We start from the raw sequence: 27544 nt of genomic DNA, 5'->3' as shown, positions 1-27544 counted from the left end.
GGCGGGAGGGTTCCTATTCCGATTTTAGGTGTTCTTTTGAGGTCGATTAGGATTTGTTTCCTGCCAGGAAAGCGTTACGATGGCGGCTCCCTGAAAATGGAATAATGTTCCCTCACCATGCCTAGTCTCATCCCGGTGATGCATCTAGCATTAGAGCATCACCAGAGCGGGTGTGAAGTTGTGTTACTGAGGGATCTCATGGGATTCGGTCTGTATTAGTCTTCGATTCATCTCCGTGGATCTAGTATTCGTTCTTGTTTGGTCATGTGTCTATAGGTTGGATCTTTTTGATCAACACTTTTCTTCGTCGGCGGCGATTGCCGTTCTGTGTGATGGTCAAATGGAGCCTTAACACGACGACTTCCTGAGTGTGTGCTATAACAAGTTTTACCCAGCTCCAATCAGAAAGGGGCGATGAGGGTTGCGACATTTTGGGTCGATTCAGTGCTTGTAGTCGTCGTTAGGTGATTTATGAACCTATATGTAATTTATCATTTGTAATGTTCTTTGTACTGATGACATGTTATGACTAGATGAGAGGGTTCATTAAAAAAATGATGCACATTTCAAGGCCTAAATCAAGTATGGTGTGTACGTACGTGAGTATATTTCAGACACACCAATTACACACGACGATCGACGCGGACGCCACACCAACACGCACCAATAATCCTACACCTACGACGGCTAATGTAAATGTTCACATAACTTTCCAACAATACTTCTTTTCCCTCTGATTTTACGTGGGGTGAGGCCCGCCTTCTCTCTAACTCCAATCATAACTTGCTAGCTGTCTAATCCTCTAAGGATTACTTTAAGCCATTCATAGATGTAGCATTATTCTAATCCTACACCTACGTACCATCTAGGTAAACTTACTTAAACTTCATAATTTACTTCTCTCTTCCCCCCGAATTTCACGTGGTGGGGTCCGGGCCATTTTTTTTCTTCCAATCAAATCACCCAAACCAGTTTTCACGTAGTTTTACGTACAATAATTGCCTGGGTGTAGCAAAGCCCCAATACGCACGGAGCAATGCTACACATACGTAATGTTACGTTCACGTAAAAACTGATGCGGGGTTTGTTAATTGGGCCAGGATTTGCAGCTGGGGCCCACCCCGGTTAAAATAGGGGGGGGGGGATTTATGGAAGGTTACGTAACCCTACGTAGAACTTTCGTAGGTGTAGAATTATCGATACGCACGGTAAGTTACATGGACACCACTCACGCATGCGTTCTCGGTTATTTTCTGCACTACCTTTTTTTTGCGGGGTATTTTTTGCACTACCTAAAACAACAAACAAACACTAACTAAGCAACGAGTCTCTCTGTGTGTATGCTCTTCATAGGTCTATACTAGCACCAACGTCTTGTGCCGGCAGCGACCGGCGAGTTAGTCGCAGCACATGTCGCAGATCCAGCAGCAGCAGAGCGCGGCCAGGCTGAAAAGCACGACACATCGAGATCAGCGACAATGAAGTAAGTTACTCCCTCTGTTTCAGAATAGATGACCCAACTTTATACTAACTTTGTATTGAAATTAGTACAAAATTGAATCATCTATTTTAAAATGGAGGGAGTACAAAGGAGGTGCTATCGATCGATGGAGCAGCTGGTGGTGGCGCGTACTTACCATCCTTGGATGAATCCCTTTTCGCCGCCGCCTTGACGTTGCTCCGCAGCCGCGGATGGGTAGTAGCCTGCACACGCATACGTAAGGCACACACATGAGCAAACTAAAGCAACAGCTTGGGGTACGTGCTAGCCTATCTTTATCTCATCTGACGACGACACCGCAGCTAACTGAAGTGAGTTCAGCCTCGGTTTTCAGACATGAGCATGGAGATCAAAACTGGTCGAAATTAACTAACCTGGGGGTAGGGGTGGAGCCTGGTTGTTCCTCTCATTCTCCATCACGTATATCTATCGATCGACTGAATCCGTATGTGCGTGTGCGAGGAGAATCGATGCTGTGTCCGGCGATCGATCGATCGATGGTTTCTGCTGGATGCTGATGGGTGCCTCTCTGCTCGTCTCGACGCCCCAAGGTCCTATCTATATATACACACCGCCGGCTAGCTGCTGGCCACTCCCACCGTCGCAACAGGCACGCGGAGAGCACGTAGATAGAGCATAGTAGATAGTACACAAGGTTCTCTCCCCACCTTTTCAGACCACGCCACGCGGTTGTGGATCGACCATTAGCCGGATTCGATTCGGAGTGACTCAACAGCACGTGCCTTTACGAGCTTGACAAATCCAAAGTGTGAATCCATGGCCTAGGTTTGTTGAGCAGATTGAAACACACACACACACACACACACACACACACACACACACACACTAGCTAGTGATCGATCGACATGGTACGCACGTACAGTGATCGAGAAGTTAGCCGGCCATGCAGGAGTTGGTGCAAGGGATCGACGGTTCGGGTCGCGCCGTCGCTGGCTAGCTGACCGGAGAAATCTAGCTCAAGATCAGATGCAAAGCAACTATATTCTCCGGCGCCCCTTTCTGACTGCTGTTTCGGGCTTGTTATTTAATCTTGGAATATGAGACACACTCGCAAGTTCAAAAAGCCCCAGGACTCGCACTTTTGAACCAGCTTAACGGATACGAAGCAATTTTGTTTCCGTTTTGGAACAGTCACCTGACGGCTCTACATCAAGGGCATCTCTAGAAGATACCTTGTTCTAAAAGTCAGAAACCTCTTCATTATTCTGTTTCATTATTTACAAGTTTTGCAGTGATTAAATGTTTATTCATCTAGTGCATTTCCTACAAACTTAATCTCTCAAAAAATGAATTTTGCCAATTCTTCCAAACATTTGCATTGAAACAAATCCACGACATTTCAAAGCAAACATGGAAAATTCAAATGCACCACATCATAATTCAACTGTGACTTTACGAGCATAAATAAAGTTCATCAGATCGAACGTCTAAACATAACCATAAATTGTGCTAAAAAGGTACCGAATGAACAAGCTCATTTCAAAATACCACCAACATGCGGTGGACCAAAAGCCATAATAGTTCACATGGGCCTCATGCACTCGCACCATCACTATCGGCACCACCATGAAATCCACTGCATCATCATTCAATTGCACACTACAAAAGCAAAGAAAGAACCTAGCAATCAATATCACACCATGCATCAATCTCTTGAGCAATTGCAAAACAAAAACAAACAGAATATTTATTACCCTGTGGGCATATCCTCGAGCATGTCGGCCTCGCTCCTTGTCTTGTCTGAGTTTGGGTCATCGTTGGCTTCCAGAGATGGAGGGGGTGGCGGTGCAGCCTCCTGGGTAGCCGTCGGTGCTGCTCGAGGTCGGTTGGTGGTGGTGGTGGTGGTGGGGGAGGGGGGGGGTGACTGCATCCTTCTTCTTCGCTGCGTCCGCCAACTTGGCCGACAATTGCATTTGCCGGTCAGTGCCGACAAGGGTTGTAGGGTGGTGGCGGCGGAGTGAGTGGCGACCACCACCGACAGTTGAGCACTTTTGATAAGGTTCTTGCCTTGGCGCCGCATTTTGGTACTTACAACACTGAATCCACATCAAGTTTAATTCAGACCACACCACGCGGTTGCGGATCGACCATTAGCCGGATTCGATTTGGAGTGACTCAACAGCACGTGCCTTTACGAGCTTGACAAATCCAAAGTGTGAATCGATGGCCTAGGTTTGTTGAGCAGATTGAGAGACACACACACTAGCTAGTGATCAACATGGTACGCACAAACAGTGATCGAGAAGCTAGCCGGCCATGAACGGGTTGGTGGAAGGGATCGACGGTTCGGGTCGCGCCGTCGCCAGCTAGCTGACCCGAGAAAGCTAGCGAAAGATCAGATGCAAAGCAACCATTTTCTCCGGTGCCCCTTTCTGACTGTTGTTTCGGGCTCGTTATTTAAACTTGGAATATGAGACACACTCGGAAGTTCAAAAGCCCCAGAACTTTTGTACCAACTTAAAGGAGACGAAGCAGTTTTTCTTCCGTTTTGGAACAGTCACCCTGACGGCTCTTGCATCAAGGGCATCTCTAAAAGTCTGAAACCTCTTCATTATTATGTTTCTTTATTTACAAGTTTTGCAGTGATTATATTTATTCACCTAGTAGATTTCCTACAAATTTAATGTCTCAAAAAAGTATTTTGCCAATTCTTCCAAACATTTCCTCAAACAACTAAAACAAATTCACGACATTTCAAAACAAACGTAGACAATTCAAATGCACCACATCATAATTCAACCACGAGCATAAATAAAGTTAATCAAATCCATGGAACTTCTAAAACATAATGTAATTTATGCCAAAAGGTACCAACACCAATACATGGTGGACCAAAAGCCATCGTAGTGCACATGGCCTCATGCACTCGCGCCATCACCATAGGAACCACCATGAAATCCGGGGCATCATCATTCAGTTGTTCATTCACTACAAAAGCAAAGAAAGAACATAGCAATCAATATCACATCATGCATCAATCTCTTGAGCAATTGCAAAACAAAAACGCAAAAAAAAGAACTTTTATTACCTTGTGGGCATATCCGCGAGCACGTTGGTCTCGCTCCTTGTCTCATCTGAATTCAGGTCGTCGTCGGCCGCCAAAGGTGGAGGGGTGGCGGCGCGACTGCAGGAGGCCTCGGGGTAGTCGATGGCATCGCTCGAGCCTGAGCGGGAGGGGGTGGCACCAAGGGAACCACATCCTTCTTCACTGCAATTGCCATGTGGTCCGCCCCCTTGGTCGGTGGCCAACGGTCCCATTTGCCTATCGGCGCTGACATGGGTTGTAGGGTGGAGGCGGCAGAGCGAGTGATGACCACCGCCGAGAGCTCTCGCTAAGGTTCATGCATTGGCGCTACATTTTTGTACATGAAGCACCGAATCCGCGACCTGTGTTGGGTTTTCAGCAGTGCCGAGGGTGGCCAGAGGTGTGGAGGGGGTGGGGCTTTCCATTCCATCGATCATCGGGGTTTGGGAGCGAATGCTGCGGACGAGCGAGAAGCAACGCGGATTAGCTCTATTGGTCGTAGAATGACCGTGACTAGACTATTTTTTATGAATAACTATTTGTTTATTGCAAATAGCATACACAACGCATACATGCAAAATTCACTGAAAAGACCAAGGAACACAGGTGTCCCCATACAATTGTACAAAAGCCCTCCAAAGAAACAAAGTAAAAAATTCAGTCCTATGAGACCCTTACATCCATCGTCATCTTCGCTCGTTGCCGACCACCATCGTCGCTGAAGCACCACTGGAGATAGGAAAAACGAACAACCCAACAAACCAGATCCGCCGAAGCACCATAGTTGAAGCAATATTGTGAACCGATTGAGCAGCCCGTCGCAGAACGACAAGGCTGAACCTTTGTAGCACGTCGGCTGGGGAGCAAGTGAGGGAAAATTTTAGGGGGAAAAGTCATATTTAAGGAAGTACACTTTACGAGAGATCTGATGCTTAATCTCCTAATCAATTTTATTCCCTCTTAAATACAACTTTTAAGGGATCCGCTAAAGAGAGCCCTTAGAGAGCAGTTCCATGGTTAGAAAATACACCACTTCTGGTAATTGTACCCATCAGTTCTCAATATTATGTATCATAAACATGTCACAATCGCGTAAGTCCTACGCGCTGCACCACAAGATGTGACCTAATTGGGTCGTGGCTTGCAGCATGTAACACTTTATAGTGCAACACCTCAAATCGGTCTAGTTAATAGAATGGTCACATGAGTTCCGTTGAATTTACATCAGGATGAAAAAAAAATCTCGGCCAACTTGTGGTACCTTGCACTTATCCATTGTGATGTAGCGGTCAACAAGTACTTTGAGACACTCCTCAAAGGGTTGATCTTAACAAGGTACAACCTCACGAAGCGTAACAAACATGGGAGCAAGCAATGTTGCTTTTGTTCTTGTGACGGGACTATTGAACATCCATCCTTGGCATGCCTGTTCGTTCGCGCTAATTGTGCGATAATTCATTAGCTTGTAAGTTTATATCCATTGTCTTGTGTTTCAAAATTTGTTTGGCAACTGGTCACAGGGATACATGTTAAGCTCATAGCTGTTATCCTACTATGAATGGTTATGTTGGTTGATGTGCTTTGGTAGGAATGATGTTGGTTGTGGGTCCTCCAGTACTATGAATGGCTATGCACACGACCTAAATCTGGCGATTCACGCACGATGGATGAAATCCGGCCGGACATACGTCTGATGGAAAGAGCACCGGCCACTGGATTTTCTGCCGTGCATTGGGCACAAGGATCGTGCATGGAGCAGTTTCAATTCTGAAGTCGAGGAATGAGCTTTGTCTTTTCTATTAATTAATAAGAACATAGTTATCCGGTTAAGTAGTTAAAAGAACACTTGTTGAGAATGGAAAAACAAACACAGCCACAACTAGGGATGAAAATGGAGTGAAAAGTTTCTGCTTTTCGGGAGGAAAAATGGAAACGGAGAGGAAATATGAAAATGGAAACGGAAATTTGCAAAACGGAAACGGAAATAGAATTTTTTATGCGAAAACGGAAACAAAAATGGAACTGTGTTTTCCGGTGGAACAGACATGGAAAACGAAACTTTTCGTTTCCGTAAATATGGAATTTCCGTTTCTACTATAGGTCTATGGCTACTTTGTGGCCCAACTATCAAACAATACACAATAACACGATGAGTAGAAAGAGCAGAATGGATAATTTGAGGACCAACTTTTACTACCACACGCGTACTCAACTATACCCTATACAGAATTGTCATGTACTACTACAATACTACCCTATGTTGCCAACACAACCATATTATTTTGTAGCCATGTTAACAATTTCATAAATTTGTTTGTTTTTGTCTATTTCTCTATGATTCAAGGTGGTTTTAAGTTCCGGTCAATATACAGTTTTGTTTCCGTGTTCGCTCTGTATTCGCTCCGTGTCTGTGTCCGGTAGTATTTGTTTCCGTATTCGTTTTCGGGGTTTCTGTATTCGTTTCCGCTTTTGTGAAAAAATATGAAAACAAATATGATAACACTCAATTTCGTCCATTTCCGTGCCGTGTTCATCCCTACCCACAACCACCTCGGGCGAGCGATCGACCGATGGTTTCAGCTGTATGATGATGGGCGCTTCTCTGCTCTTCTCGACGCCCCAAGGTCCTATCTATAATATACACACCGCCGGCTAGCCGCTGGCCACTCCCACCGTCGCAACAGGCACGCGGAGAGCACTTAGATAGAGCATAGTAGATAGTACACAAGTTTCTCTCCCCATGACCCCACCTTTCCACACCACGCCATGCGGTTGAGGATTGATGAGCAGATAGACACACACACACATACTAGCCAGCGATCGACATGGTACGCACGTACAGTGATCTAGAAGCTAGCCGGCCATGAACGGGTTGGTGGAAGGGATGGACGGTTCGGGTCGCGCCGTCGCCGGCTGGCTGTCCGGAGAAAGCTAGCTAGAGATCAGATGCAAAGCAACCATGTTCTGGCGCGACTTTCTGACTGGTGTTTCCGGCTCGGCTGTTTGACATTCGCTGGCAAAAGCGTGCGTAAAATTTTTGTGATGCCACCAGGGAAAAAAAATACTCCCTCCGCAAAAAAAAAGCATTTAGATCACTACTTTTGTGAAAACGTTCTTATATTTTTTTACAGAGCGAGTATCCGGCTACATGGAGCATTCATTGTCGCAAAAGATCAAGGCGGTGTAGAGATATAATAGAGTGCTCCTCAGCAAATGGTTATTTAAACTTGGAATATGAGACACACTCACAAGTCCAAAAGCGCCGGGACTTGCACTTTTGGAGCAGCTTAACAGAGACGAAGCAATTTTTCTTCCGTTTTGGAACAGTCAGCTGAGGCTCTTACATCAAGGGCATCTCTAGCAGATACATTGTTCTAAAAGTCCGAAACCTCTTCATTGTTCTGTTTTTCTATATACAAGTTTTACAGCGATTAAATGTTTATTCATCTAGTACATTTCCTACAAACTTAATCTCTCAAAAGAATGTATTTTGCCAATTCTTCCAAACATTTGCATTGAAACAAATTCACGACATTTCAAAACAAACATGGAAAATTCAAATGCACCACATCATAATTCAACTATGACTTTACGAGCATAAATAAAGTTCATCACATCCATCGAACATCTAAACATAACCATAAGTTGTGCTAAAAAAGCACCGAATGAACAAGTTCATTCCAAAATACCACCACATGTGGTGGACCAAAAGACATCATAGTTCACATGGGCCTCATGCACTCGCACCATCACGGTCGGCACCACCATGAAATCCACTACATCATCATTCAATTGCGCATTGCAAAAGCAAAGAAAGAACCTAGCAATCAATATCACACCATGCATCAATCTCTTGAGCAATTGCAAAACACAAACAAACAAAAAAGAATATTTATTACCTTGCGAGCATATCCTCGAGCATGCCGGCCTCGCTCCTCGTCTTGTTTGAATTTGGGTCATTTTCAGCTGCCAGAGATGGAGGGGGTGGTGGTGCGGCCTCCTGGGTAGCTGTCGGGGCGGCTCGAGGCTGTGGGGGGGGGGGGGGGGGGGGGGGGGGGCGGGGGGGGGGGGGGGGGGGGGGGGGGGGGGGGGGGGGGGGGGGGGGGGGGGGGGGGGGGGGGGGGGCGACTACATCTTTCTTCTTCACCGCGTCCGCCAACTTGGCCGACGGTCCCATTTGCTGGTCAGTGCCAACAAGGGTCGTAGGGTGGTTGCGGCGGAGCGAGTGGCGACCACCACCGACGATTGAGCGCTCTCGATAAGGTTCTTCCTTGGCGCCGCATTTTGGTACTTACAGCACCGAATCCATGGCCGGTGTCGGGTCTCTGGCGGTGGCAAGGGGTGCAATGGCGGCGGTGCTTCCAATTCCACCGTTTATTGGGGCCAGGGATGGCCATCGGCGGGGTTGACGGGAAGGTTGTGGACGAGGAGGAAGTAGTGCGGATTTGCCTTATTTTTGGTGAGAATGACCACTGCTGGACTAAATTTGAGCAAGTGGAGGAGAGTTTTAGGGGGAAAAGTCATATTCGAGGAAGTAAACTTTGTTAGGGATCTGATGCTTAATCCCCTAAACGATTTGTTCCTCTTAAATACAACTTTTAAGGATCCACTAAAGATAGCCCTTAGAGAGCAGATCCATGGTTAGAAAATACACCAGTTTGTGAATTGTACCCATGAATTCTCCATATTATGCATCATAAACATGTCATAATCGTGTAAGTCCTACACGTGGCAAGACAAGATGTGGGCTTTAGATGTGACCTAATTGGGTCGTTGCTTGCAGCATGAAACACTTTATTTTGCAACACCACAAATCGATCTAGTTAGTACAATGGTCGAATGAATTCCGTTGAACTTACATCAGGATAAAGAAGATATGGCCAGCTCGATGTACCTTGCACTTGTCCACTGTGATTTACTAGTCAACAGTTAAGTACCTTGAGACACTCCTAAAAGGGTTGAACTTAATATGGTACAACCTCGTGAAGCGTAACTAACATGGCAACATGGAATATTGCTTTTGTTCTTGTGCTGAGACAATTAAACATCCATCCTTAGTGTATTTTTTCGTTCGCGCCAATTCATTAGCTTGTAAGTTGTATATCCATCATCAAGTGTTTCGTAATTTGTTTGGCAACAGGTTGCAGGGATACATGTTAAGCTCGGTGCTCTTATCCTACTGTCAATGACTATGTTGGTTGATGTGGTTTTGTAGGAATGATGTTATTTGGACAAAAAGTATATATTTTTTCACTGTGAAATATTAATTTACGTATGAATTGTCTTTGTACTTGATTCCCACGACAGTGATCGGAGCACCGTGAGTCTTTACCATGGCGTATACCAAGGTATATTGGGTTGTCAACGAGTTTTTTACCCAAGATGGATGTTATGTAGTATTTGGATCGGTCCTCTAGTTTTTTATTAGGTATGTCTTTTTGGCAAACATTGCCTTAAACTTCTCATTTGTATCTTTAAACTGAGGCACACACTTTTTCTTTTCTATTATTTAAGAAGAAGGCCAATTAGTTAAAAGAAAACTTGTTGAGAAACGGAACAACAAACAACAACCACTATACTAATGGCATTGCCAACATAAAGAAACCCATTATCCATCGCTGAGAAGATTTTATCTATCATACCCTTCCAGATTTCATCATCATCATTCTATCGCCTCATTACTCATTTACTCCGACATCACCATTGACTAACCATGACTCATCGATCAGCATAAAGAAAACCTTCAGTCCCCCCATCCCCACCCAACCCCACAAATATACCGCAACTGGCTACTAAAAATTTGTTGAGGAAGCTCCAGTTTCAACGACTTTACTTGTTGAAGAGTGAAGCATGGGATAAGCCTTGCATTAGACTTCACCTCATCAGCTATCATGCTTGCTGCCTATGTCACCCTCTATGACACAACAACTATGGCTTCAACACATTTTTGTATCGATGAGCCAGCTTGCGGTACAACCTACTCAATGATGTGCTCATCGGGAGTCGTCATAGCCACACGAATCGCACCACCGCCACCCTTCGTTGACCATGCCACTACCCTCATTGCTGCTCTAGGAGCATAAAGGCCCATCCACCATCACCATCTCGCTAGCTGGCCGATGTGGAACCTCACGTTACAGGTAAACACGGAGCCCCACCAACCACTGCTTATGGCAGACTGACCTCCCCGTAGCTCACTATAGCCATCGTCTTCGCTGCACTAGCATCCCCTCAAAATGCAAGACACCACGACTAGAACCCGCCAAATCCTAAGTAGGGCCGATGCATCACCTGCTATTCTACAGCATCCCCCTGAGCCATCGCTCGAGCTCCTCCCGTTCGTGCTAGATCTTAGCATGATCTTTCGGTGCATCCTAAAACATCGACGCCGCTCCACATGGACTGGAGAACATGCTTCCACGACCAAGTCTCAGACTCCATTGCTTCATGTGGATTGCACACACCTCCACGACCAAGCCACGGTGTTGCTGCCCTTCCTTTTCTTGTTGTTGATTGGATCAAGACCGCCACACATCCTAGCATCGCCTCGCCTTTGGCCGAGGACCTTCTATGATAACAACAAAAAGGAAAATAGAGGGGAGAGGATGGCGAGAACGTTTTAGGGTTTGTCTATGAGCCACCCATGAGAGCGGCTTGGGGGCGTCCTCCAATGTTCTGAGACCAGAATATAAACTTCTTGTTTGGGTTGTGTGTATGTGATTCTGTACAGGTATGGAGTAACAAAAATTGGTGTTAGCTCCCGTGTTTCATGGAGCCTGAATTTTGGGATATTCAAAAATTTTATTTTTAAGGTGCTAAAAAATCTTTAAAAAATTATACACATACCTATAGATGTATACTACTTGTCTGTAAATTTTCATGGTGAAAAGCATTATTATGCGAGCTACCCACAAAATAATCATTTGATTTTTGTGTGTAGCTCACACAAAAACGGATTTCATCATGAAATTTTACCCACACATGGTATACATCTCTCAGTACATGTGTTTTTTCCAGAATTTATTGAAGCTTACAAAGTTGGTTTTCGAATTTTTGAAAATTCCATGTTCCATGGAATCCGGGAGCCACAAATCCTCGCTCCAGGGAGTAAACTCTTTATTTAGTTATTTATTTATTGATTGATAAAGAGAGATCCCTCTCCGATTTCCATTAATACAAACTAGAGTGTCTTTTACAACTACCAGAACTAACAGGAAATATAACAAATGATGCATGATCTAGAGGGCAAGATGAGAACACTACCCATCGGCTCCCAAGGATCACAAGGGGGAAAAGCCAGCAAGCTAACGCTACCCCAACGAACCGACAGCCTCCAACTTCATCTCCTGGGAGTCTACAAGCCAGATCTCTAGGAGATGATATAAATATAGGTTTTTAAACACAAAAAATGAGACCATAATAGAGCAGTAACAATAAGCGAAGTCTTCTACATCGGCATGGTTAAGGGAAAATACTTTTGTAATCACCCAACCATGATCCTGTTAGTCCCAAAACTCATCCATGCGTCACCTTGAAGACCTCATTGGAAATTAGCTCAACCATTCTTTTGCCCCACTTCATTGTTCTTTATGGGTTTATCTGCAAAAAAATCCAATCGTGTAACCATTTGACAATTAGACTGACATGAGTACAAGGGTCAGTCACCTTGTTATTATCAAAGACAATGCTATTTCTCAATTTCCAAACAGTCCATAAAATAGCAGAATGACCAACCATAACAAAAAAATCAATCTTATTAAATTTCAGCCCATGATTAAACATATCATGCACATTATCGGGTATGTCATCCAGGTTAAAAGCACATTTCATGATATTCCAAAGCAATTTGGAAACAGGAGGCTGCGAAGACATGTGATTAATGGATTCATCCTTCCCACAATAAGGACAATTTTCTTTATGTCCAGTGCATCCTTTTCTAGCCAAATTATGCTTGGTTAAAATATTGTTTCTAAGAACCAGCCACATGAAGGACTTAAGAGAGTAGACCCCACTCTTAGTTAGTGTCCACCTAATAGAATCGTTTTGGTCAGTCAGGACCACATCATCATAAATCTCTTTAACGCGGTTCCATCAATCTACTGAACTGATAAATCCCAAACGTTTGGGATTTGACCATGGAAAATGGAAAGTTTTTATGATAATTGTAGTGACTTGAGGATGACACGTTTAGTTGACACGCACGACAATTTTGTGGCAAAAATTACATTGAGCATGGAGTTGCCATGCTTGCCAGCTAAACTTGCCATCCTCTCGTCACTAAAATTGTCATTGAAAATGTTCGATTTGCCACGGTCAAATCCCAAGCCTTCGGGATTTATCTATATCCTAAATCTAAGGAGTCTCCAGAAAGAGTCCTTCTAAACTAGACTTGATCAAGCCCCTTACCAAAAAAATAAGTAAATCAGCAACAAACTTATTCTTATAAAGGCAAATAGTATTATATAATTTTGGAAAATTGGTTTTAAGAGGTTTATCATCTATCCACCAATCCTCCCAAAATCTCACATTTTTCACATTACGAGCTTAAATTACACAAGGAGAAGAAATGTTCTTTGTGTTTTAAAATCTCGGCCCAAAACTGAGAACCACCTTCTCTAGGTTTATCCCAGCTAGACATTTCCCTCTCTCATACTTCTACTTATTAAGAAGAATAGGAGTAAACTCTTTATGTCATATCATGTCGATCATGGGTTTAGAATCAAAAAATTTATTTATTAAAAAAGGTGTGTGACATCACTGGGAACCAAGTTTGTCCCGGGAAAGATAAGCCGGCTGAAACTTCAGCTACAAAGGAGCTCCGGGTGATGCATGTCGACACTACCCACCAGGATTCAAGCTTTTCTTTATTATCTTGAAAGAAAAGGGGGGTTCGAGTGCTTCAGTTCCATCCGTTTCCCTCCTCCTGCTCTGTTCACGTACTAATAAATACTCCGGAACAACTCCAATGGGGCGACCCATTTCGTCCATCCGCATCCGTTTGGATCGGCGCGAACAAAAGTGGCCGCCCAACGCGCCGACCCAAATTCAAATCGTGTCCGCCTGGCGTCCGCGCCGACCCATTTTCGGCCTAAAATTGCGTCTGAAATGCGTCAGCGCGGACATGAAGCGGACGCGCCGCGCGTCTCCTCGTCGTCCGCCGCGTCCCCACCTGGCGGCCACCCAACCGCCACCGGTCGTCTTATTCATGACGACCACGGACAGCGGGCCCACGCATCAGCCAGTGGAAGCGTCCTTTTTTAACCACGCGTGCGGCGGGGTCGGCCTCATCCACTTTTCCCGTCCACATTTGCCCCCCCCCCCCACAACTCCATTTGCTTCCTCGCTGGCTACCGCAAACCCTAGCCATGGGCATCTTCGACAGCAGCAATGGCAAGGGCAAGGGCAAGGGCACCCCCGGCGCCTCATCCTCCCGTGCTCCCCTTCCCCCTCCTCCTCCGATAGCGACGCGTTTCCGCCCTGGTCGCCGGCGCCTGCACATCCCGGTGCACCAAGCGCGGTGGCACTGGGAGTACAGGCAGTCATTGTTGTACCCCAATGTCACGCTGTCGCACCATTGGCATCTGGATCCGCAGCGGATCCCGGTGCCGGCGGTTCCTCGTACCCAACGGGCGCACGACGACGAGGTGCGCAGGCGCCGCGCGCAGCTCACGCCGGAGCAGCGTCGGCTGCCAGAGTACGCCGCCGACTCCCCCAACTGGGAGGCGTGGTTCGCCCTCGAACACGAGGAGCAACGGCGCTCGGGTGTCGACGCCGTCCTGCCGCCGTTCCCACCGCCGCCCCCGCAGGTAGAGCCGGAGGACATGGAGGCGGAGGCGGAGTACCAAGCCGCCCTCGAGGAGGCCCTGCAGCACGCGCTGGAGGCTAGCCGCCTCGAGGAGGACGCGCACTGGGATGGGCTGGAGCAAGCCCTTGCCCTGTCGGCAGCGGGGGACTCTGTTCACACCCCGCTCTTCGTGCCGCCACCGCCACCGCGCCGCCCGTCCAGCCCAAGCCGGAGCCGACGCGTAAGCGCTCCCCGCCTCCCCCCACTTGGCCGGAGGAGGCCTACTCGTGGACGGGTCAGTACCGCGAGTGGGTGAGCGCGCCTCCCGTCCACTTCACTGCGACGCCGGAGGAGGAGGCGGCCCACCTCGAGCAATGGAAGGAGCACTGACACCGCCAGGAGCAGGCCGACGGCGAGGAGCAGATGTGCTATGATGCCATGCTCCAACGCGACGCGGAGGCGCTCCGGCTCAAGGAGGAGGAGGAGGAGCGCGCGCGGCTTGCCGCAATGCCACCGCCCCAGCAGACGCCGGAGGAGGCTGCCCTGGCAGCGTACCAGGCGGCGCTTGGGTGGGCTGGCCCTGCTCCGGTCTTCATCAACCTCACCGACGACGGCGGCGTCGACGGCAAGGGCAAGAGTAAGGCCGACAACATCTAGGGCAGCGTGTGGGGCGGCAGCAGGCGGGCACAGACTTTTTTTTAATTTTTTATTTTATGTTTATTAGATTTAGGTGGACTTTGGCCGGCGTTTGACCGGCCACTTCATGTTTAATTATGTTTATTTATGTTTATTTCTTGCAACTTACTCCCTCCGTAAACTAATATAAGAGTGTTTAGATTACTATTTTAGTGATTTAAACACTTTTATATTAGTTTACAGAGGGAGTATTATTTTTCCCCACGGCGACACCTTTGGGTCGGCCTTCCCGTTGGGCGGTCAAGCTGACCCATTTTAAAATACGGACACGCACGTCCGTCTGGCCGACCCAGACGGATAAAAAACAAACAAAGTGCGCGTCTGTTTGGGTCGCCCCGTTGGAGTTGCTCCGAGACATTTATTTTGGGGCGGAGGGAATAGAGAATTTTCAAACGATTCTTTGTTTTTTTAAGGGGCCCGATGATGCTAGAGTAAGATGATGCAAATGGGTGAATAATACGCAGTGGAAGCACCCTCAAATCAAATACTCAATCACAGTATTACTGAGTAGTATATCGGTCTCGTAGACACCGGTTAATTACACACGACGCGGTGCATGAATATGGCACTGCACACGGACGGATACATGAAATATCTCACACACGCACACAGGTAGGCAGGTACAGTACTGATCATGCATGCATCACCTTAGGAGTATATATGTAGAACCTAAAACAACGGGCACTGAAATTAAGAACAATTCTCTCTCTGTATACGCATACGCTCCTCGTGGGTACGATAGCACCGAGGCCTTGTGCCAGGAACCTCGCCGTCGCCGGCCGGTTAGTCGCAGCACATCTCGCAGATCCAGCAGCAGCACAGCGCCGCCAGGCTGAAAACACACACACCAAATTCAGACACTGTCAGGCCGGAAATCACAAACGACAGTTAAGGAGGTGGTGTCGATGGATGGAGTAGCTGGTGGTGGGGAGTACGTACCACCCCTCGATGAAGCCCTTCTCGCCCCTGGATTTGGTGCTCGCCCGCCCCCCCTTCTTCCCGCCCGCTTGGCCTTGCTCCGCAGCCGCCGTTGGGTACCCTGCAACACCAACACCAACGAATGAACAAATCGAAAGCAGCAACAAGTTCATCTATCTGAAGATTTCAGGGAGCTGAGCCCCAACGAGTCCGTAGCGTAGATCGACCAATACCTGGCGGTGGTGGAGGAGCCTGCTGGTTGCTCCTGTTGTTCTCCATCAGGTATGTCCTCTGGCTACGAGTTGCTTCTGCTGTGCTGTGCTGTCGATCGGATTCAGCTGATCTGCTGATGGATACCTGTCTCCAACTCCAGCACCCTCTATATATACACGCCAGCCGCACTGGTGTCAGGCTCAGGCACACGGATAGCACACACAGAGAGGCAGAGCACGGAAGCTTCTCCCCCAACTTTTGACACCGCACCGCGCAGTCGCTGACAAGTAATTTGATTCGATTCTGCCTCAGCACCACCTTTATTAGCTGACAAGTCGAAAGCGAGCACTCCTCGAATAGCCGAGGTTGGTTGAGCGGATAGGCACACGTACAAAGGGTCGGGATTGACACGTCCGCCCATGGGTTTGGTGGCCTGATCGACGGTCCGCCTCGCGCCGTCGGCGGCCGGAGAAGTCCAAGGCTTGAGATGAGATGAGATGAGATGCAAAGCACCGCGTCAGAGGCGGCGCTTTCTGACTAGATTTTCAGGACGGCTGCTCTGTCCGATATTCCTTGCCCAACACTGTGTGAAATCATCAGGGTCAGTTGGGAATCAGGTTCTCTCCGGGGAGGAAAGATTGGCCGGCCGGCGGGCAGATAAATCTTCTATCGCAAGGAAGCGCCTGGACCGGAAGATACATGTTCACACTAGGAACAGGAACAGCCGACAGGGGGTCCAGGATACAGCAATCTATCGGTTGATTCCGGTTCCCTCCTCCGGCTGCTGCTCTGCTCGTGTGACCCCGAGGAGGGCTTTTTCAAACGATTCGATTCCCGCCCGCTGCTTGAGATATTTGTGTACCTCGATCTGGCTCTGGGCGTATCGCCCTAGCTGCTTTCTCTCCATCACGGCGTTGGCTGGTTCGTTGGTTTCTTCGGTCTCAGCAACCGTATGGGCATGGCAAGGGAGATACATTGCGTTCTCTCTCTATCCTCTGAATTTCAGCAGCCAAGGAGACTGAAAGCTTGCCCTGTTCTGCGACTCGAATCCGATGCCCGGCATTTACAAAAAATGGGAATTAGATCAATCTCATGGACTCGAATCCGATGCCTGGCATTAAGAAAACAATGGGACTTTGATACCTCTCATGGACACTGGATCTGGCAAAGTTTACGTTTGTTGCTCGTCGTTTTGTTTTTATTTACTTTCTTTTTCGGGTTCTTAATCATTTTTCTTAGTTGTTCTTCTCATCATGCCTATTCTTATTCTTTTGTCCTTCCGCAAAAAAAAAGGAAATAGCTCTAATCCTGGGTTTAGCTTTTCCCTCTTTCTCGTCTTATGTTATCTTTGTTAGGTTACTTTTAAGGAAATTGTCTCTTGGATTATTTTCTTTTTCTCTTTATCTGTGTTATATTTTAGTATATTATTTATTTTTACATGATTTTTGTTTACAATTTCACTCTAGTCTTCTCATCTCTCCTATTGTCTCTATATGTACCTATTAACAATAAAGAATGGTGCTCTTCTCTGAAATTTTCATCCGTCACACATATATGATCTCTTCGTCCGTCACCAAAGGTTGTATGTTTTATTAAATTGTATGTATGTATGTGCCTCATATTTTAGCCGAGGTGGTACTCAATAACTGCTACCATGCAGCTCTTGTGCTGCTTTGCGTGTACGGCAGCAAAGGGGAGAAGGGAGATACATTGCATTGTCTTTGTATCTTTTGAATTTCAGCAGCCAAGGAGACTCATACCTTACCCAGTTCCAGAGGCGGATTTAGGGCTAGTTTGGTTCGTATCCTCGGCTCCTTGCCTGGAAAAATCCGGTGCCTGGCATTCGCCTGGTAACGTGATGCTTTCCTGCCTGCCCAGGCTAGCCTGGCAGCTGTGCGTTTGGTTCGTACCCTGGCAGGGTATTGCATCATCTAGTCATCCAGCGAATAAAAAATTCTTAAGCAAAGGCCAGGCTTGCTGTGGCACGCCCAGGCATAAGAAATTGGACGCCTGGGCCAGGCTAATCCTACTGCCTGGGCTAGGAATCTTTTTTATTCTTTATTTTTCTCAACCTGGCCAGGCTAATCACATTGCTGAGCAACCCAGGCCAGGCATGTACTTTCTTGCTCAGGACACAAACAAAACAGGGACCAGGCATGCTTCAGGCACCCATCCAGGCCAGGCTTGTGGTGGTGTGGACACCAACCAAACACACCCTTAGGCCGGCTGCCTGGGGCGTGACGGCGATTCCCTTAGTTGACTGTACATCGTTGTAGCTACAGCACTTCGAAGCTGGCCTGGGGCCTACTGTTTTCCTGGGTCCACCACTGCCCAGTTCTACCACTCGACTCCAATGCAAGTTATTCAAAAAATAAATGGGCCTTCGATTAATCTTATGGACACTGAGTCTGGCAACATTTTATAGTTTTGCTCTCGTTTTTGTTAACATTTACTTTATTTTTTGGCTTCCTAATTATTTTCTTAGTTTTCTTTTTCATCATATCTATTCTTTTATCCTTGCGCAAAAAAAGGAAAATCTCTAAAAAAAAATCCTCTGCCGTTAGTTTTTTTTAGCTTTCCTGTCTTTTGTTATTTTTATTGGGTTACATTTTAAGGAAATTATTTTTCTCTTGGATTCTTTTCTTTTTTTTCTTCTTTTCTATGTTTTAGTTTCATATTTATTCAAAATTTTACATAATTTATGTTTACAATTTGACTCTAGTTAGAAAATAGTGTGAATGTTTTTGTTAATATATAGTAATCTTATATAGTTAATAAAATATATATTTTTTTCAAATGATTCGATTCTCACGCTTGAGATATTTGTGTACCTCTGGCTCTGGGCATATCACTGTAGCTTCTTTCTCTCAAGCATGGCGTTGGTTGCCTGCATTCATTGGTCTTGACAACCGTATGGCAGGGGAGATACATGGGTTATGTCTTTATCTTTTTAATTTCAACAACTAAGGAGACTAGAACCTCACTTGCTTCTGTGACTCAAATTCAATGCCTGTCATTCGGAAAAAATGGTCTTAGGTTAATCTCATGGACACAGGATCTCGCAAATTATATGTTTGTTGCTCTTTGATTTTGTTTCCATTTACTTTCTTTTTCGGGTTCCTAATGATTTTTCTTAATTTTCCTTTTCATCATGTCTATTCTTTTGTCCTTGTGCGAAAAAGGAAAAATCTCTACTATTTTTCGGCTTTATTTTTTCCCTTTCCACTCTTATGTTATTTTTCTTGGGTTACATTTTAAGAAATTGTTTTCTCATTGATTTTTTGTTTGTGTTTCACTTTCCTGCTTTCTTAAATTTTTAAATGATTTGTGTTTACAATTTGACTCTATTTTTTAAAAACTGCATGATTTTTGTTAATATATAGTAACCTTATACAGTTCATAAAATATAGTTTTTAAAAATGATTCAATTCTAGCAACTTGAGATACTTGGTACCTCTACCTCTGGGAAAATCACCGTAGCTACTTCCTCTCAAGCACGACCTTGATTGGCTAGCTTTCCGGTATCGACAACCGTATGATGTTCGCAGGGGAGATACATTGTGTTCATTTTGTATATTGAATATCAGAAGGGATTAGATTGAACCCGCACGCAGTTCTACGACTCGAATCCGATGCCTGGGGTTTAAAAAAATTGTGACTGGGACTGGTAAATTTTATCTTTACTGCACTTCATTTTTGTTTCAATTTACTTTCTTTTTATGGCACCTACTTATTTTGCTTTACATCATGTCTACTCTTTTGTTCTTCCAAAAAAGGAAAAATCTCTTATATTTTGTGTGCCTTTATTTTTCTCCCTTTCATGTCATATGTTAATTTGGTTAGGTTATATTTTAAGGGAAAAAAATTTCTCTTGGATTATTTTATATTCATTTTACCTTGTTTTATTTTGTATTTGAATTATTTCTTGCATTAGTTTCTTACACAATATGAATTGAGTTAATGAAAAGTGCTAAAGACTATATAGTAATCTTATATTCCGTTGTATATAATTGACATGTTTCCTGGACGACAAAGCTTGTTTACCATTATTTGACCATATTTTCTTTACTATTTGAATCTGGTTAATTAAAAATAGTGTACATTTTTTTCTTTTAATATGAAGTAATAATTTACTCTTTGATAATACACTAACATGTTTCATGGACGACAAAACAAGTTCAACATTTTTTTGGTGAATCCCTTTGTACATATTTAGTAAGAAGATGCACATTTTATTATGCATACATGAACATTTACCATTGAACGTAAAGTATATCTAGTGATTTAAAATTATATAGGACAATTTTGTATACCATAAGATTTTTTCAAAAGTTGAGTGAGTTTTTGGTTATACATATCCCGAAACGCATTTTAGAAGTAGAATTAATTTTTTATTTCACATATATGAACAATTGATTTGATAGACGTGAGATGTTTTAATAGACAGCAACCATTTTTTATCACTCATTTTTTAGGAGTAGACTAAAAAATTATGAAGGTGAATGCACATTTCATTGGACAAGCAAATATTTTTGTAATATACATGATTATTTTTCATAGATTTCAGAGCACTATGTTTATCGATTGTTTTGAAAAACAGAATTTAACGATTATATTTTACTAACATATTGTAAAATGCAAAAACTAGACAATTAAGGCCTATAGTGAAATCAGCCGCGTAACTCGGCCCACCAATCGGGCATTAACGGGTTAACAGAAGAAGGTTGCTAGGGGGAGCAACTAGTTAACGAGCGCTTCTTCGGGAGCCTCGCAACGATCAGCGCCACTTGGCGCGCTCTCGGTCATTCGCCATGTGTCGTGCTCTGGGTGTTCCCTTCGGATTTTGTTTTTTTATTTTTCCGCACGCATTTTCGGCTTTTTAAATGGGTTTTTTCGACATTTTGGTTTTCCACCAGTCTTCCTTAGCTTTTCGATAAAAAAAATTGTGCGAAAAAAAGTGTTTTCTTTTTTTGTCGCGAGAGTCACGATTTTGCTTCTGCGAGAGGCACGGTTTTGCTTTCGCGAGAGTCACGGCCGTGCCTCTCGGAAACAGAAAAAACACGTTTTCTGTTTTTTCCTTTCGCGAGAGTCACGGTTTTGCTTCCGCGAGAGACATGGGTGTGCTTTCGCGAGAGTCACGGCCGTGCCTCTCGAAAACGGGAAAAATGTGTTTTCTGTTTTTTTCCTTTCGCGAGAGTTATGGTTTGTATCCACGAGAGGCACGTGTGCTTTAGCGAGAATCATGGACGTGTCTATCGGAAACAAAAGAAAAACGTGTTCTTTGTTTTTTTTGTTTCGCGAGAGTCACGGTTTTGCTTTCGCGAGAGGCATGGTTGTGCTTTCGCGAGAGTCACGGCCGTGCCTCTCGGAAACGAAAATTTTATATATAGCATAACAATCTTGGGCAAGAGTTTATGATCATATATGTATTCCAACAAGGAAGGAGGATTTTCAATGCGGGATATAAAAACATATCTCTCTGTAGCACCCGTGCTAAGTACTCTATGGTTTGGTGCTTTAGCAGGTTTATTGATAGAAATTAATCGTTTATTCCCAGATGCTCTGTCATTCCCTTTTTTTTAATTCTAGTTATTGCTATGGGAGGGCTTTCGCGAGAGTCACGATTTTGCTTCCGCGAGAGGCAAGGTTGTGCTTTCGCGAGAGTCACGGCCGTGCCTCCTCAGAAACGAAAAAAAACACATTTTCTCTTTTTTTTTCCTTCCGCGAGAGTCACGGTTTTGCTTTCAGGAAAGGCACGGTTGTGATTTGGTGAGAGGCACGGGCGTGCCTCTTTCGGAAAGGAAAGAAACTCGTGCTTCTGGTTCGGTTTTTCATTCATTTTTTTGTCCGGTTTTTTGTGAAAAAAAGTTCGTCAAAACCTATCAACATGGGATCTAGTTTTGAAAATCTCGACGCGAGGAATCCAACGGTGAAAGCGGTTTGAGATTTGGACGCACGGTTTGAGAGATAAAACATTTTGAATAAATGGATCTATGAAAAAAGGGAAAACTCATAGGTTGCAACAACTGGCGAGCTGCATGTGGGCCACTTGTCGCAACCAGGGGAGTTGGTGTGATCTTTGCAACGAGTACTCCTCAACTAGTGATTTCAGTTGCTATGTCTTTTCTTTGTAATACTCAAGAAGTGGCCATGTCTCGCTTTTAGTTTTTTTTTTGAGGGAATGTCTCGGTTGAAGTATTAGACTCAAGGGGAGCCTTCAGTGCACCGGCCCATTAGGGAGCTGGTGGTTTGGTTTCTTCTCTTGTAATTTGTAAAAGAATGTTTAAATCATTCACAAAGTGTTTATCACATTTAATATATATCCACATATCTTAAAATATGTTCAAGATGTTGAAAAATGCTATTTAACATAAATAATTCGTATACTTTTGGAAAAAATGATTGTATCACTTAAAAGTACACATGAAATTTAGAAAAATGTTTGTGACACTTAAAACTGTTCACGTAGTTTAAAACAATGTACATGCATTTATGAGAAAGTTGAATGCTGTTTTAAAAAGTGATATTAGTGTATTTTAAAAAATAGTTGTAAGAGTTAAAAAATGTTAGCCTACAAGCGCTTCTGTATTGGCCCAGTAGTGTATTTTTTATCCGTCGCGTCTAAATTATTGGGCCTTGAAAGTTGGCCCATACAGCTCATGTGTTGCTTGCAAGTACGACGGCAAAGGGGAGATGCATTCTATTCTGTCTGTATCTTTTAAATTTTAGCATCCAAGGAGACAGAAGCCTCAATCAGTTCTGTAACTCAAATCTGATGCACGTCATTAAAAAAGGAAACAGCCTCTTTGTTCCTGTTTTCATTTACTTTCTTTTCCCCCTAATTATTTTTCTTAGTTTTCCTATAGATCATGTCTATTCTTTCATCCTTGTGCAAAAATGAAACAATCTCTAATCTTTTCTTTGCCTTTTTTTGGCTTTTCTTGTCTTATCTTATTTTTTGTTGGCTTACATTTTAAGGTTTTTTTCTCTTGGATTATTTTCTTTCCTTTTTTTCTGTGTTTTAGTTTTGTATTTATTTTTCAAATTTTTGCATTATTTTTTATACAATTTGACTCTAGTTTAAAGAATTAGTGTCCATGATTTTTGTTAATATATAGTAACCTTATATTCTTAATAATTTTTTCCAAATGACATGATTCTCACTGCTTGAGATATTTGTGCACCTCTGGCTCTGGGCATACCAACCTAGCTGCTTTCTCTCAAGCACTGCATTGATTGGTCGGATTCATCGATCTTGACAAAACTTATGGCAGGGGAGATACATTGGGTTATCTCTGTATCTTTTGATTTTCAGCAGTTAGGAACTCTGGAACCTCACCTGGTTATGTGACTCAATTCGATACCCAACTTTTCAAAAAATTGATTTTTAGATTAATCTCATGGACACTCAATCTTGCAAATTTTATGTTTGTTGCTGTTTGCTTTTATTTTTTGGCTTCCTAATGATTTTTCTTAGCTTTCCAATTCATCAAGTCTATTCTTTTGTCCTTGCGCAAAAAAGGAAAAATCTCTAATCATTTCACCTCCTTTTCCCCTCTATAATGTTATTTGCAGTGTTACATTTTAAGAAATTGTTTTATTTTTGATTATTTTTTCTGTTATCAATTTCTTATATTCTTATATTTTTACATGATTTTTTATAAGTTGAATCCAACTCAAAAGTACGCAAGATTTTTGTTAATATATAATAATATTATATAGTTAATCAAATAGAGTTTTTTTTCAAACCATTCAATTCTCGTGGCTTGAGATATTTGTGTACCTCTGGGTTTGGGAATATCGGTGTAGCTGCTTTATACATGAACATTTTATTACGCATACATGAGTAATACGATGCACATTTTATTACGCATACATGAACATTTACCATGGAACGCAAAGTATATCTAGTGAGTGAAAATTATATAGGATAATTTTGTATACTGAAATATTTTTTGCAAGTTGTGAAAGTTTTCTATTTTACAAATGCCGAAACACTTTTTAGATGTAGAGTTATGTTTTCTATTTTACATATATGAACAATTGAATTGATAAACTTGAGAGGTTTCATAAAACGGAGATCACACTTTCTGTGAAGCAGATTAAAAAATTACAAGGGAGAATTAGCATTTTATTGGACATTCTAATATTTGTGTAACATACCCGACTATATTTCATAGATGGCAGAAAACTAAGATAATCACTTGTTTAAAAAAATAGAATTTAACAATTATGTTTTACTAAGATATTGTAAAATGCAAACAAACCAGACAATTAGATGCTAAATGGGCCTCTAGAGAAATAAGAGAAATAAGCCCTATAATCCACCCACCAAGCGGGGCATGAACAGGGTAACATAAGAGGTTTGCTAGGTATTTTCCGTTTTCCCCCCTAAATAAGGTCTTCTCCATTTCTATACTCTAGGAGTATCTATGTCTCGCTTTTACTAAAACAGAAGCTTTCATTTCCTCAAGGCAAGCCTGTAGTGGGCCTACCCATTGGGGAGATGGTGATTTGGTTAGTTCGCATGTTTCGTTCCTTTGCTCCGTTCAACTTTTCCATTTTGTTTATATTTATATTAAAAATAATCTCTAATCTTGTCTCTCCCTTATGTTATTTTTGTTTGGTTACATTTTAAGTCAATTGTTTTTTCTCTTCGATTATTTTCTTTCCTTTTTTGTTTTAGTTTCGTATATGTTTTTTCAAATTTATATGAATTTTATTTCCAATTTAACTCTAGTTTTAAAAAAATGTGTGCATTATCTTTGTTAATATATAGTATCTTATGTAGTTAATAAAATAGATTTTTTCAAACAATTCGATTCTCACGGCTTGAGATGTTTGTTTACCTCTAGGCATATCACTGTAGCTGCTTTCTCTCAAGCACGCCATTGGCTAACTGGATTCATTGGTCTTGACAACCATATGGTAGGTGAGATACACTGGGTTCTCTCTGTATCTTTGAATTTCGGCAGCTAATGAGACTGGAACCTCACCGGGTTCAGCGACTCAAATTCATTGCCCGACATTAAGAGGGGGCGGGGGGGGGGGGGGGGGGGGGGGGCTAGATTAATCTCATGGAAACATCGCTAATTTTATGTTTGTTGATCTTTCCTTTTGTTTTCATTTACTCTCTTTTTCGGGTTCCTAATGATTTTTCTTAGTTTTCCTTTTCATTGTGCCAATTCTTTTGTCCTTGCATAAAGGGGAAAAAATCTCTAACCTTTTCTTTGCCTTTATTTTTTTCCTTTCCTCTCTTATGTTATTTTTTTGGGTTACATCCTATTCAAATTGTTTTCTCTTTGTTTTTTCTGTTTTTAGTTTCCTATTTTCTTAAAATTTTACATGGCTTTTGCGTACAATTTGACTCTCATTAAAAAAATTGTGCATGATCTTTTGATAATATATAGTAATATGGTCTTAACAACCGTATGGCATTTGCACGTGAGATACATTGTGTTCACTTTGTATCTTCAATTTTAGCAGGGAAGGAGAGTGAACCCGTGCACAGTTCCACCTCTCGTATCCGATGCCCGGAGAAAAATGTTCTCATTTTCAAATTTATTCATAATTTCAGGAAAATGATCAGGTTTCAAAAAATATTCAGGAATTTCTGAAAATGTGTTCTTTACAAAATTTGTACACAATTTCAGAAAAATGTATGTGTTTCAAAAAATGTTCGCGGTTTCAAAATTTTGTTCAGAATTTCAAAAAATGTTCCCATTTTTCAAATTTTGTTCGAATTTCCAGAAAAACATACCATAAAATATGTTTGCAGTTTTCAATAATGTGCGCGGTTTTAAAAAATGTTCTGTTTTAACAAAAATTCCTGTTTTCTACTTTTGTTGAAAAATAAAACCTGTCCGTGATCTCAGCAATATTCAGAAGTTTAGAAAAATGTTCACGTTTTTGTAATTTGTTCGTTTCTTCAGAAAATTATACATTTTTGAAAAAAAATCATGCTTTATAAAACTGTTTGGGATTAGCAAAATTTGTTTGTGTTTCTTTTTTAATTCGGATTACAGAGTATCTTCACTTCTTCAAAAAATTGGAATATAAAAAGAATTGTGGCATTAAAAAACTGCTCACAATTTTCAAGAAATGTTTTCCAAATCTCAATGCTGCTGTGTATTCGTATATAGTTTTGCAACTTGATGTCCAGCTACCACTGATTGGTGTAGTGGCTAATGGCCTGCGGTCAATTGTCTGTGGTGCAATGGTGGAGTCAGGAATTTGCTCCTAAGTATTCTTGTAAATTTTTTTGCGAAAGTGGCATGGACTGATGTGCATTGGACAAACAAATACAATTCACAAGCAAAGTGGCTGCTACTTGTAGATGGAACGGGGATGGTTGGATGCATACTTGACAAAGGTGGAGCCCAGTGGCAACACTGCGATGGAGGCTGGACCGCCGGAGGTGGAGCCGTCAGCTGTTGATGGCGCCTGCAGGGGGAGGCCGTAAGCGAACTAGCGGATCCACGGCGGGGAGGGCCGGAGCAGATCAGGGAGGGCAAGGAGAGGGTCGGCCATCATCCATCGCCCGCTGAACTTGGAATGGGATGCCGCCGCCGCCGTAAGTAGTAAGGGCACCCGCAAATATCTACGTTATATGTGTGTTTTTATGTCCGGACGTGGTTTGAGGACATGATGCCGGAATGAGCCATCCAATACTAATCACAAAGTATCTGGTTGGGAGAAGAAAAAGTAGATGGGGCCATGCATGTGGTGGGATATTTATGATTTGTGGTAGAAAGGAGTGGGGACCATGCATGTGCAGTTGACAGGAGAGAGGGAAGAGATGGACCATGCATGTGATTGGTCAAGTGCATGTCCAAACTCTTACAAAGCTCCCCACGTTTGTCTCTTGAATACCGGCATCTGTATGTCCGAACTGCTAAGCAAACATATGCAAATTCCCGTTGGATGATAAAAGTGATCCAGACACCGTGGCCCAGACACATAGTGACGGTTTAAGGGTCTGCCTTGAAAATCCCCGAAGCTAGATTTGGGAAAATGGGGGACGAGGCTCTCGCACGCCGCACTAGGACGTCAGGTTTGGTGCGTGGCTGCAGTTGCTGGTTTTGGATATGGGTTGCTAGAAAGCTATGCCATTTTGGACTTGATTTCGTGGGTTCTTCATTTTTTAAGGCAAATTCTTTGGTATTCCATGAAAGTTCAAGGAAGCCCCAGCACCGCCACTGCTGCAGTGTGTAAGATAAGAAGCAATATCGCTAGCCACTCGTGCTGGTGAGTGCTACTGATATTCATGCAGTGCGAAATCCTAAAGAATGTACAGCTTGGATACAATTTTTTCAAATTTTTTGATCATTCTCTTTGAAAATGTGAACAAAGTTTTTAAAAATGTGAGCAATGTTTCAAATCATGA

At 43.3% G+C, this 27544-nt stretch overlaps 1 protein-coding gene and 1 long non-coding RNA gene across 2 annotated transcripts; both read right to left on the bottom strand.

Moving 5' to 3' along the window:
- Positions 1–1156: 1156 nt before the first annotated feature.
- Positions 1157–2674, bottom strand: LOC125549306. The gene is made up of 3 exons (XR_007301311.1): positions 1876–2674; positions 1638–1704; positions 1157–1446 (listed from the first exon to the last, which is right to left on the bottom strand). It is a non-coding gene; the product is annotated as an uncharacterized LOC125549306 (long non-coding RNA).
- A 12828-nt stretch (positions 2675–15502) lies between these two features.
- Positions 15503–16381, bottom strand: LOC125546059 (protein CYSTEINE-RICH TRANSMEMBRANE MODULE 3-like). Its single transcript, XM_048710181.1, has 3 exons — positions 16179–16381; positions 15967–16066; positions 15503–15859 (listed from the first exon to the last, which is right to left on the bottom strand). The coding sequence occupies exons 1-3, from the start codon at positions 16222–16224 to the stop codon at positions 15811–15813; spliced, it is 195 nt and encodes a 64-aa protein (XP_048566138.1). The 5' UTR covers positions 16225–16381; the 3' UTR covers positions 15503–15810.
- Between the last annotated feature and the right edge of the window lie 11163 nt (positions 16382–27544).

The sequence above is a fragment of the Triticum urartu genome, chromosome 3, assembly GCF_003073215.2.
Source record: "Triticum urartu cultivar G1812 chromosome 3, Tu2.1, whole genome shotgun sequence".
Taxonomy (NCBI): Eukaryota; Viridiplantae; Streptophyta; class Magnoliopsida; order Poales; family Poaceae; genus Triticum; species Triticum urartu.
The sequence above is the reverse complement of the archived record's forward strand: the minus strand, read 5'-3'. Positions and strand labels throughout refer to the sequence as shown.

What these genes read in the sequence shown, in the direction of transcription:
- LOC125546059 (XM_048710181.1), bottom strand. Translation starts at nt 16,224, where the DNA reads ATGGAGAACAACAGGAGCAACCAGCAGGCTCCTCCACCACCGCCAG. An exon ending in GGCTCCTCCACCACCGCCAG is followed by an intron (nt 16,067 to 16,178) that starts GTATTGGTCGAT and finishes TTGGTGTTGCAG; the next exon opens with GGTACCCAACGGCGGCTGCG. An exon ending in AAGGGCTTCATCGAGGGGTG is followed by an intron (nt 15,860 to 15,966) that starts GTACGTACTCCC and finishes GTGTGTTTTCAG; the next exon opens with CCTGGCGGCGCTGTGCTGCT.